We start from the raw sequence: 13,770 nt of genomic DNA on the forward strand, positions 1-13,770 counted from the left end.
TCAGAAGATTGAAAGTAAAGCATAAATTGAATGTAATGTATTCTGAAACCATCAAATTTTTCTTTAAAGAATATCAAAAATAAAAGAAATTCCAATTTCAGAACATCAAAATCAAGAATTTTTTCTAAAATTAATATATATTTATAGTAGGAAAAACAAAAATATCAATTCAATATAAACAGATAGCAAAAACATACTAATGTAAATCCAATGTTTTGCACAGATAATATGATGTAACATATTTCTGTTCATAATAAAATGTAAAATTTAATAATGACTAATAAAATGATTTAGCAAATTAGAAGAATAAGATATCCACTCAGCAGTGAGGAACATATATATACGTCCAGGGCGATCGTATGGCAGTGGTGAGGGACGTATATATACATCAAATTCTTTTGGGGGTATTGCCAAAAACTACCGCAAAAAAAACATTTACATAAAAAATGAATTATGTAACGGTAAAAAAAAAGACTTTTCTATACTAGACATAACTGTTTACAAAATATTTTTCCAAAACAGTAATGAAAAAAAACACGTGGAAAAATATTCTAAAAATTTCATACATTTATTCTCCACTACTAAGGGGTAGCACCATACCTGACTATTCCACTGTTAAAAGGATGTTTATTATAGTTATAAAAAAGTCACAATTAGAAAAGGTCAAAATGACCATCTCATGACTAATTACATTCCATTGTTGAGCATAGCCTCATAGAAATTAAATTTATGTTACAAGTGTTGAATTTTATAAGAAATAATGAAAATTATCAGAATCCAATTTTTATAACAATTCTATAAATAGGCTATTTTAAATTTTGATAAACAATGTTTCAGTATTTTATGAAAGTTTTGAGTAACATCAAAAAATTTTAAACTTGTAAAAATTAAAATTTGTATGTTAACTATTATTAATTAAAAAATGAATTATTTTAAAAGTTTTTTTTATGCAGTACATATAGTATATCACATTTCATAATATAATTATGTTTAAGCTATTAACAGTTAATATTTATTTTTTTATTCAAAGAGTAATTATTTACCTTTCTACTGCTGATACATTAATTAATCGATCTGGATAACGATCCAATACCAAGTAATTGTCAAGGGAAGGTCTACGAATGCAATTTAACAGACTTTCTCCATGTTTTGAAGCATTACGAATATCATCTTTTAATTCTCTGTATTCTCCACATTGATTTTCTAGCAGAGCCATTGTTGAACCCACATCATTAGGTAATTCTGTTTCCCTTAAACTTCTTTTCATTTCTTTTAGTGCAAGAGAAATTTCTTGAAGGTTACTTGAAAATTTTTCTACTGCCTGTAAAAATCATGAATATAGCATTGTATCATTTTCAATATTTATAAAATTGTATAAATTAAAATGTATATAATTTTATATAATTTTTAAACGTCAATAGTATTATAAAGACATTTGCCACAGCAAAAATTGGTTTGGAATAAAAGTACACACATCAAATACAAAACACAACAAAAAAAACCAATAAAAGGAATAAAAACATTTACTTATACAAATGTTTTTGTCCATTTGTAATAAACATCATCAGGTATTCTGTAAGGAAAACAGATCAAAGAATTGAATACATTTAAATACAAAAATTCAAAGTAGTTCAAGACATGCACAATGTTACAATGTTACCAAGGTAAATTAAAAATTGTAAATTTAAAATTAAAATTTCCCACATGCAGGTGTATAGTAATAAAAATACAGAATGGAAGTCCTAGGAGTGTTCTAAACAAGCCCTCCATGCTGTAGAAAGTATATCCGTCTCTATAAAGTTGACCACCTTCCAGTTTCTAATATCTTGTAAATTTCAAGTGCTTTTAAATATTTCAAATGTGTGGATCCAACATCTGATTTGATGAGTGGGTCTATTACATTGGATGTCAGATCATGCATAATTGAAATATTTAGAAGTTCTTGAAATTTACAAGGCTGTTAGAAGACAGTCAACTTTAGAGGGATGGATACACTTTCCATGGCATGGAGGGTGTTTTGAATTCTCCTAAGACTTCCATTCTGTGTTTTTAATACTGAACACCTACACATAGGCAATTTACTTTTACAATTTTTAATTTTTACAATTTAAATCTACAATTTTTAATTTATCTTGGTAATACCATACCACTGTACATGTACAAGCTTCAAACTATTTTGAATCTTTGTATTTAAATGGATGACCAAATAGTTAAAGCATCTATCTACTGCTCTGGGGAGATAGAAATGCATCCAGGCAAACCAGCCCAGTAATTTTTCATAAACAGTCTGTTCTGGATAGACTCCATCCCTTACCACCAGTTATTTCTTGACTGAACCCATAATGGGCATGATTAAAAAAGTCTCTTAGTACCCACAGAATAAAGAGCCAAAAAATAGAAAAAACAAACAAATGCAAATGTAGAATTGTCGTCTTTTCTTTTTTATCATCAATAACATTTGACAAAATGTTTGAAAAATTAATTATATTTATAAAAATTCATATTTATTTCTAATATAATATTTAATAAAATAAATTTTTTCCATATTCATTGAATGTAATATTTATGCTGACAAAATATACATCATATTTAGTAAAAAAATTATACAATACTTGAAAATCTTAAATTTCAACTAATTATACAGAAATAAATATTTTAAAGATTTAACACAAAGATATTATTTAATATATGAATTTTACATTAAATTAAATTAAAATTTAAAAAATTACCAGTCTTTGTTCTATCCAATCTTCATGGTTATATGGAATTGTTCCTCCAAGATCCTCTGTTAATAAAGTTGGGTTGATGTGTTCATGAAGTTCTTCTAGACAACTACATATGACCAGCTAAAAATTTTAAAAAATTATTATTATTATTATTATTAAAGAATGAAATTTTGAAATTATTAGAATACAAATTAAAATATTTACTAAATCTTTACACAGCTGGTTATATAGTAAATAACATCAACAAACCTTTATAATTAAACCAGCAAATAAAGTTTTTATTATATTTTGACAAGCGCTTTCGATCCTGATTGGGATCTGCTTCAGGTCAAATGTTCTATACACAAAAATTTATAATTGCTCTTTAAGCATTCCAAATTTTTGTGTATAGAACATTTGACCTGAAGCAGATCCCAATCAGGATCGAAAGTGCTTGTCAAAATATAATAAAAACTTTATTTGCTGGTTTAATTATAAAGGTTTATTGATGTTATAAAATATTTACTATTAAAATAAATTATTAAATCAACATTTTATGTTTTTTATTTTCCAATTAGTTCATTCATTCATTCATTCATATGGTGTATCCTCTTTACAGAGGGTTGCAGTTGATGAACAGTTGTTCTTCTCCACTCTTCAAAGTTGTAGACTTTTCCCAAGCTTGAGCCAGTCCATTTTTTTGATGTTGTCTTGCCATGTTAACCTAGGTCTTCCTTTTCTCCATCTGCCTCCACTATTCCTTGAACTGCAATTTTCCAATAATAAGAAGATCCTCAGAGAAACTGATGACAATTCCCCTGAGGATCCTCTTATTATATGCCCAGCATATGCTATTTTTCTTCTCTGGATGCTGACCATCAGATTATGAGTAGATTTTCCATTCCAAATCTACTCATAACCTCCTCATTGATTATTCTATCTGTGAGCTTGCTGACTATAGAGGGAGGAGATCTTTAGTATTGTGTCAGGATGAACAAGGGTGTAAGTCATATGTGGTGATGGCATAAGAAACACTGATGCAACCTTTACAAAATCTTATTCTGGTTTGGATGCCACTTGGATGATTGTTATTCCGACATTCTCCCACTTCTTCAAAAGATCTTTAGTAGCAGACATCAACATTGGTCCTCTTTTGTCTTCCTCTTTTTCAAAAGAAAACACATCTTGCTGAGTTTCTTGGTATTCTTCATTTGAGAGTTCTTGGAGTTCTTCTGTCATCAGATCAGTTTCAGAGCTCTAAAATGCACATCTGAGAAATAAAGAGCTCTAAAATGCTCTTTATTTCTCAGATGTGATTTTCATTATTTCATTAGCAGCTTGAGACTTCTTGATATATTATTCATAGCTAAGAATGTGCCTACTATAGACCTGTTCGAGCCATACTGCCTAGCAACATCAGACATCTTATGCCCATTTTCTACCTTGGCTATTATCTCTTACTTGGTTTCTATGGTGAGCGCAGTTCTTGACACTCCTCATTTTAGGCTCCAAATAGTATAGTTTCTTTTTTAAATAAAAAGTTCAGAAAAGCACTTACAAAAATTCAGAGAACAGAAATCAACTAGCCCTCAAAAATTATTTAAATGCAAGGCTCAGATGAAATTCGAAATTTGGTATTACAACATTGACGAATATCCGACGGGAGAGTTAAACTTTCACCCTTCGTAAATAAACCCCAATGCAAAACTTAACGAGTGCCCGACTGACAGTCTTGCAAAGACTATAAAAAATTATTTGTCAAGACAGTAAACAAAAAGCTGAATTACAAGAGTTTCAAAATTTGGAGGAATACTATCTGATCAGTATCGGGTTGATTGTTGATGTTGACGTCTCCCGTGCTCCAAAAGGTTTCAAATTGTTACCTAAAGACAAGGGAAAATCAATTGGTATTCGTTATTTTCTGTCGCCTTTTTTTTTGTGTTTGTTCAGTAAAGTGTTCATTGTCTGATCATAAAAATCTTTTGCAAAAGTGTTCATTAACTGATCACCCACTGTACAGTACATACTAATAACTCTCTATTATGATAAATCATCCTTTCTCCTATAAGTTGTATCATTGTAATGGCCTCCCATGTCTCTCTGCCTCTTTGGAAACCAAATTGTGACTCATCTAGTTCCCAATATATATAGTTTAAGAAATTTTACCTATTTAGAGAGTAAAATCACAGAAAATAACAGGTGTATAAAGGAGATCAAAAAAAGAATAAAACTCATGAAACAAGTTTTCCAAAGCAAAAGAAATCTGCTAATGTCAAAACACCTAAGTATGGAAGCAAAAAAACATTTAATAAGACATTTGTCTGGAGTATTTTACTGTAGAGAACTGAATTCTGAACTCTAAGAAAGCAAGAAATAATCTGTCTGGAGGCAGCAGAAACGTGGATATGGAGGAGAGTAAACAAAACAAACTGGACTAAATGGAAAACAAATGAAACAATTCTGAGGAAAGTGGCAGAATAAAGGAAGTTAATACAGGAAATAGGGAAAAGGAAAATTAAACTTATAGGTCATATTATTAAGAACAATAATTTCCTAAAAACAATCATTGAAGGTGACATTCTTGGAAAGAAAGGAAGAGGAAGACTAAGGAAAAAGCATCTGGAAGAGATCAATGCTTCTATGGGGTTCTGAAATTATTATGAATTTAAAAGGACAAGGCAAAAGCCTTTAGTAATAGATAGATAATTAAGAAAAAGATAAAGGAGGGATAATTTAATAAAATAAAAAATCCAAAGAACTGGATATAGTGCATACTTGCACATCTCATACAAATATACTTTCTGGAAACTCATTACAGGTGGTATTAGTTCAGAGGTCACCACTTTCATTAACATTATCTTAAAGTATTTGTTCAAATTATATAAAAAGCAAAAATTTTCTTTTGTTCCTATATAACTTAAAAAATATTTATACTTTAACATGCACAAAATATGTTTTATATTACATAACAAATTTTGTCTATCATATTCAAAAATATGATGCATATGGCTTTATACAGGGTGCGTGAAAAGTTCTGTCAATTTTATTTTTGTGCATTTTTGGCATTTGTCATTGCATTTTTTGTTATTTTTTATGATTTTATTGGATTGCACGTGCAATTTTGATTAAGAAAGTGCTCTAATCATTTTTTTATTTTTAGTTGTGCTAACGTTATGTCTTGTGAAAATGAATGTATCATCGTCATCGAGTTGCACAAGTTGGGAATGAAGACAGCCAACATTCTTTGCATGACTGGTTTCCAACAGAGGACTGTCTATAGAACTGAGAAATGTTTCAAAAAGACTGAAGGGACTGTGGACCATCCTCAGAGCTGTTCTCCAACCACTGTGACCACTCCGGAGAACATCAACAAGGTGCTATGCCGGATTCGTCGCAATCCGGAGGTGTCCATGAGCAAAACAGCCAAGGAGCTCCAAATCAGTGAGGAGCGAGTCCGTAATACCATCAAGAGGAAGCTGGGACTTCGTAGCTACAAGATTACCCACGCCCACTTCTTAATGAAGCAATGAAAGCAAAGAGGCTCGAGAAATCTCGCCGAATATGTCGGCTGGTCGCTTGAACAAGATGCTCTTCATTGACGAGAAGATTTTCATCCTCAAGCCGCTTCAAAACTGCCAAAACCATCGACAGCTGCTCAAGAAGGGTCAACAGAAGATTGCCACCGCAAAAACCATTGGTTGCAGCCATTTTCCGACCTCAATTATGGCGTGGGCATCTGCACCATTGGGAAGACGCTGCTGGTCTTCATTGAGCAGAATATCAAGATCAATGCTCCCAACTACTAGTAACGGGCCCTACGTGATGTATTGGAGCTGTGGGTGTCTCAGCACTTTGGCCCAGAAGGATTCACGCTTCAGCAAGACTGGGCCCTGGTGCATTTGGCCCAATCAACAATTACCATCTGTGAAGAGCTTTTTCTGGGCTTTTGTGGCTAAGACGTTTGGCTGCCTAACTTGCCAGATCTTAACTCACTGGACTACTTGGTGTGGTCAATCCTGGAGCAAAAAATCTTAGGGCCACCGTGGACAAGCTGAAAGCAGCATTGATGTGTGCCTGGGATGAAATTTCGGTGGAAGAATGTGCAACTGTTGTTGGAACTTTTCGCAAGTGACTATGTAAATGCATTGAAATCCAAGGAGGCAATTTTGAGCATTTGTTGTAAATTTTTTTGCTTATTGTTATTGTTATTCATTAAATAAAACTTATTGTTCATTTAGTTTTGTGAATTTATTTATTTGTACAGTATTAATTAGTAGTTAAAACTCACTGTGTTTAGCATTATTACTCGTTTTTTCGTTCATTCGAGCGCTTTCGACGAATATATATTTCCGTCGTCTTCAGGCGAATAAAATGTTTTAATCGAACATGAACGTTCGATAGAAGAACACATAAATTTAAAATTAAATAATTTTCCATTCGATTCCGCAACGGTTTGAATTATGTGCGATGTTACGAATATGATGTAATACGGCGCATGCATGGTACTGCTTCCTGTCAGTGACGTGACATATGATGTAACTCGCCGTTTAATCGCTTGTATAGGGTGATCCATATATTTGGCAGCTCCAGAGTAGGTGTGTTGCACGTTTCGAATGATGTTATATATAGTGACTCCCATATATAGAGTAGTCTTTGGTCGTTGCATGCCTTGAGTATGGTGGAGTGGGCCCATAATGGGTTATAATTCATGTCGCACACTCTTCTTGCGAGCTCAGTGCTGCACCTTCTTTTTGCTATATCATCTTGGTGTTTGGTCAGGTGAATAGCCAACATTCTTGCTGTGGCCCCAATATATCTCGTGCTATTCCCCGTTACAGGATTTTCTAACGGAACCGCATAAATTCCTGACTTCTCAAGGGTGGAAAGCTTGTCTCGGTCATTGCAGAGCAATCTGCGCAAATTAGGTAACGAAGACAGGGGCAGGAGCAGACCATGTTGTTTAAATATGCGGCAAATGCGTAGAGAAAGTGGACCGAGGTATGGTAAGGCCGGTTGTACGTGCATAACTTCCCTCCTGTTAGTTAGCGTAGAGATTGGAAATAGCGTCTTCTTGACTTTGTTGAGTACATGTGTGTACTTAGCACGTGAGAAACCCGCTGCACATACTGCTAAACTAATATTGCTTAATTCACTGTTTATGAGATCTTGTGTTGATGGCAGCAAAAACGCTCTTCTTAGTAGGGCGGCTATGGCGGCATCCACATAACGTGCAGGTTGGAATGCATTTGTCGGGATGATGTACGGTAGCATGTTAAACTTATTGTTGAACTGAAAAAAGTAATATTTCCGAGGTTCTACGTACGCATAGATCCAAGAAAGTTATAGCCGCACTACTTTCTTTTTCCCACTAACTAACAGGAGGGAAGTTATGCACGTACAACCGGCCTTACATACCTCGGTCCGCTTTCTCTACGCATTTGCCACATATTTAAACAACATGGTCTGCTCCTGCCCCTGTCTCCATTACCTAATTTGCACAGATTGCTCTGCAATGACCGAGACAAGCTTTCCACCCTTGAGAAGTCAGGAATTTATGCGGTTCCGTTAGAAAATCCTGTAACGGGGAATAGCACGAGATATATTGGGGCCACAGCAAGAATGTTGGCTACCCACATGACCAAACACCAAGATGATATAGCAAAAAGAAGGTGCAACACTGAGCTCGCAAGAAGAGTGTGCGACATGAATTATAACCCATTATGGGCCCACTCCACCATACTCAGGGCATGCAACGACCGAAGACTACTCTATATATGGGAGTCACTATATATAACATCATTCAAAACGTGCAACACACCTACTCTGGAGCTGCCAAATACATGGATCGCCCTATACAAGCGATTAAACGGCGAGTTACATCATATGTCACGTCACTGACAGGAAGCAGTACCACGCATGCGCTGTATTACATCATATTCGTAACATCGCGCATAATTCAAACCGTTGCGGAATCGAATGAAAAATTATTTAATTTTAAATTTATGTGTTCTTCTATCAAACTTTAATGTTCGATTAAAACATTTTATTCACCTGAAGATGACGGAAATATATATTCGTCGAAAGCGCTCGAATGAACGAAAAAACGAGTAATAACGCTAAACACAGTGAGTTTTAACTACTAATTAATGTTACTTGGCGTGAATAGCATACTAGCCTATATTGTACAGTATTTTTATACTGTTGAAGTATTTCAAAGAATTGACAGAACTTTTCACGCACCCTGTATATTTGTTTTGAATTTTAGAGAATAATTTACACATTTCAATAATGATTACACCATATCATATGAAGTTCTTAGAAAATACACCAAAATATGTCTGTTATTTTGGACTCAGATCATATTAAATATAAAATAATAATATATACAAATTTAAGAAATTAATTATTAAGTGACAAGCAAAAAAATTAACAGTTTTCCTTTTTTTGAATGATGAATTAAAACTGTGCTAAATATATTGATTAAGGATTTCATACTTAAATTTTATCCACAATGAAATTTAAGTATGAAATCCTTAATCAATTAAAATTTTATGAAGTTTTTGAAATGTGAAAGCCATCATCATTAATTTCTAATATTTCTTTAAATTCAACAGTTTATACTGTCCATCAGAACATAATTGAAGCATGATAATACATTTTAAATAACAGGATTGTCACTTCTGATTGGATAATAGAATGTCATGTGGTCACTATGGAAAGATTTTTTTTAAAAATTTGCTATAGAAGTGACACAATGTAGCTATCTTTTTTAAAAGTTTAAATTCAATGAAGTAAGTTTAAAAATATGTCATATACCAAAATAATACAACTTAAGGAAATTTCCATTGTCAAGCATTAACTAAATGAAGTCACTGACATCACTGCACTGGAGTGTGATCACCAATCCAAAATAGATAAAACATTTATTCTATAGCTAATACTTCTGCAAAATAAATAGCCTATACTTTCCATCAGAACATAAAACAAAATTTCATTTGGATTGTACAAAAATTGCAGGAGTTATAAGGAATTCACACACACACACAAACAAACAAACAAACAAACACACAGATGATGGCTTTTATATTATTAATGTTAAATACTAATTTAAGCATAATATTAAAGTGTCAATATTAATAATGAACAAATAAAAACTACATGATAATTTTAAATATTCACCAAAATAATTATTTTTATAAATAATACATCTATTATCTGCTTTTCTACATTTTTGTTATAAAAGTTCTTTCTTAAAATAACAAACAGTGATTAATCTATCAGTTAAATGTCAATTGATTTACATTGTAAATTTGTATCTCATCCCTTTAATCTTCCAAAGAAAATGGGTATATAAAATTTCCATGATATTGCTAATACTGAATGACTTATGATCAGTCAACTTCTACTGATAGCTATGCTTGTGATCCCCATGAAAAATATTAAAATGCATTTTATTTTATTTTTTCTATGTTTTATAAATAATTTTGTTTATCATAGCCTTTTTTAAACTTTAGATGTTTTTAAAAATTTCTATCATGTTTATATCTAATGTTGTCCAGATCTGATAAATTAATGACAGTTCAAAGTTTAATATCTAAACAGGTGCTTTTGATAAAGAACAAATAAATCACAGTACATAAAGTCATGTGTCATTTTGACTACTTATAACAGAATTTTTATAAAGAACAATTAATTTATAAGAAATTCTTTCACTAAATTAATTTATGAACTAAAATATTTTCATAATTTTTACAATAAATTTATAGTCATCAATACAGATATAAACAACAGAAAATGATTTTCTCATAAATTTAAAAACTTTTAAAGTCAGCAAAAATAAGATATTAACATTACAAAATATTTAAAAGAACATTTCTACATTATTGTAGAAGTGTTTTTTAAATAATATTTTTTTTAAAACCAAATTTTATCAGAAGAATGCATGAATAGATTTTTACAGACTGCTATATTTACTATACTATCCTCAGTATTTAAATAATATGACAGTATGGACTATTTTTCATAATATGGTCTTCTATAAATCTTATTTTGGGCAAAATTATATATTTGATTGTCCAGGATATACAAAATGTATATCCTGGACAATCAAGTGTTATTACATTGTTCCAGTATTTTGGGGTTGACCCATATCTTTGTCAAAAAAGCAAATGCATAACAAGTACCATAATGTAAATCATACTTTTTACAAATTAAAAGACAAAGTCGTTCTAAAAATAAATATATTTTTTCAGACGATTACCATTTTTACAGAGTGTTCTAGAACAAAGTATAGACAGCTGGACCTTCCTTTTTAGGCTAAACAACTGCCTATATTTAAAAAGTTCCTTAAAAAACACAAAAAAACCAATAAATATTAAGAAAAAATCTTCTTTAAAATTGGAATGGTAAATCTTACGACGTCTTGTTACTTCATCCTTATCCATTAGGTTTCTGGCTCTTTATCTACTGAGGATTAGCGCTGACAAATGTAGATTACGCCGATATCCCTCTGGTGACGAATTTTAGCAACATATTCAAATATATCGCTAAAATTATCCATTGGGTTTCTGACTAAAGAGCCAGAAACCCAATGGATAAGGATGAAGTAACAAGACGTCGTAAGATTTACCATTCCAATTTTAAAGAAGATTTTTTCTTAATATTTATTGGTTTTTTTTGTGTTTTTTTAAGGAACTTTTTAAATATAGGCAGTTGTGTAGCCTAAAAAGGAAGGTCCAGCTGTCTGTACTTTGTTCTAGAACACTCTGTAAAAATGGTAATCGTCTGAAAAAATATATATATTTTTAGAACGACTTTGTCTTTTAATTTGTAAAAAGTAATTTATTCATCTGACGGAAATTCAAAAGTAAATCATACTATTTGTGATGGATTGATCTAAGGATAAAAATGCCTAAAAATATACTGGTCTGTCTAGAATTTTCTTTTTTTGTGTGGGGTTTGCCGATTGGGGAGAAAGTATCGCGACAGTCGAGCGGTCAGCACTATCGTGTGGGAGTGAAAAAACTTACTGAGACAGGTTCTCCATCGTATACCATTTAATAAATATAAAAATTTTTCTTATAACAAATCCTTAAAACGGCGTAACACCTATCCAAAGTTCAGCAACAAGTTCGTAACACTAAAAGTTCAACTGTTCTGACGATAGTTTTTCTTCCGGCGATGGAGGCATGAAGACGTCGACTCCGGGCTGCACAACACTATTTGAACCGAGGTCTTCTATCTACAAGGTAGACTTTTAGCGATCTTGATGGCACAAGAGGGTGGAGACAAGTCCTCCGAATATCTGACAAGTTCTCATGGGAGAATGTCCGGATGACAAGAGTCCTGGAGAGGAGCACTGCGAACCAAAGGCTAAGAACTATGAACCAAGAACATCACATCCTTTTTTTTGCGCAGTTTTTATAAGTTTTTCTAAGTCCCAGATCGAACATTCTGATAGGTCGATGTTGACTTTCCCCCGTTCTCCAATTGGTCCCCCTCCTCATTACGAATTGTAACGGGATCAGAGCCCAGATCGCAGGGTGAGTCAACTCCAATTGACAATTTGATTCCTATCAAAGACGTTCGATCTAAGTACTCAAATTCATCCATTGTTTTAACCTGAGTAGTTTGACTTTCTTTGAAGTTTTTACAGATACGTCCTTATATGGACATAAAATATTCATTTTGCGTTTGACAGTTTCTTTTTACAATAAGATTAATAATTATAAAAATTTTTTTCATACAAAATTAAAATATTTTCCGTGAACGAATTTTGACCCACTTCCGGAGCCTCACATTTGGATGATCTCTTCTTTCATATATCAAATAGTTCAAAGTTAAACTGATGACTGAGAAAAGTAAAAAAGTTTCAGATCTATGCAAAACAACAAATTTAAAATAAAAATATATAGTATTGAATGAATATTGATAAATTGATGCTAATATTGGAGAATAAAAGCTAAAATACCATGTAAATATTTTTGGGCTACAATTTTCAAAAATTGTAGACCTTTAAATTCCTACTGGTATCCTCCTTAATCTTGAGAATGGAGTAAGATAGATGAAAGTTGAGACCAGGTATGGAAAGTGTAGTGGCAGGAGGCCCCAATTAACTATATGTGAACTTCTTGTGCAAACCCAGTCACGTTATTTCAATTCAAAAATTTTTTCCTGAATGGAGTTAGATGACTGGCATGGCTCTATTGTTAACAGGAAAAGTATGATGTATCACTACTAAAACTGAGAACACTGTGACATCATCACAATAAATGATAGGTCATACCATTTTGCATCACAGCTTAATCCATTACTAGTTTTCCAAAGATTGTTTACAAATCAGCAGGCAGTCAGATATTTATAGCAGTATAGAGCATTTGTATATTTTAGAAAACATAAGTGAAAGTAAATACCTTGAATCTAAATTCTTCCTTGAAAAATTTATTGCTGACTTCAGATATAGCTTTCTGGAAGAATCCTAATGGTCTCAAGACAAATACAACATGGACATTTCCTGGAAAATATCCCTGAAATCAAAATTGCATAAATGAAATACATTGTTTGTTAAATATAAAAGGCAGTTATTAAAATATATTCTATTGAAGCTGAAATTATTGACATAACATGTATACTGTTTCTTATTTTAAAATACATTAAAAAAAAGAAAGCTTATCTTTAACAAACAAAAAATATTTCTAGTGCATCAAAATATTAAATGAACTAGCAGACCCCGCCACGCGTTGTTGTGGTTCAAAATGTATCTATTATAAATGTATAACACTTCCCCTGTGGGGGGGGGGAAATTTTCGAAAAATTTCTTCTTAGTGTACATTCTCTTGATGTACCCTATTAAAACGCAATCAAAAATGCAAAAACCCTCATCTAAAATAGTATAAATAGAAGCAGAGTTCTTTACCGTAAGCCTTAATCCTAACCATCTCCCTTCAGTGGGGGGAATTTCGACACGTATATTATATAAAAACACGTGCGTATTCGAATGCAGCGTTGTGTCAAAATTTCAAAGGAATCGGTAGGAACAAACGAACATTACATTTTTATTTATATA

General features: G+C 32.2%; 1 protein-coding gene across 1 annotated transcript in view; it reads right to left on the bottom strand.

Annotated features, from left to right (window-relative positions):
• The window catches only part of LOC111613028 (guanine nucleotide exchange factor DBS-like), a 243,031-nt gene that overhangs the window by 116,367 nt on the left and 112,894 nt on the right, over positions 1 to 13,770 (bottom strand). Inside the window, exons 5-7 of the mRNA XM_023354329.1 lie at positions 13,118 to 13,231; positions 2,730 to 2,846; positions 1,044 to 1,321 (exon numbers count right to left, since the gene is read on the bottom strand). Of these exons, the coding sequence (XP_023210097.1) occupies positions 1,044 to 1,321; positions 2,730 to 2,846; positions 13,118 to 13,231 (509 nt within the window). The remainder of the gene's footprint in view (positions 1 to 1,043; positions 1,322 to 2,729; positions 2,847 to 13,117; positions 13,232 to 13,770) is intronic.

This window comes from Centruroides sculpturatus, unplaced genomic scaffold, assembly GCF_000671375.1.
Source record: "Centruroides sculpturatus isolate CEXI.00-Female unplaced genomic scaffold, Cexi_2.0 scaffold310, whole genome shotgun sequence".
Classification (NCBI taxonomy): domain Eukaryota; kingdom Metazoa; phylum Arthropoda; class Arachnida; order Scorpiones; family Buthidae; genus Centruroides; species Centruroides sculpturatus.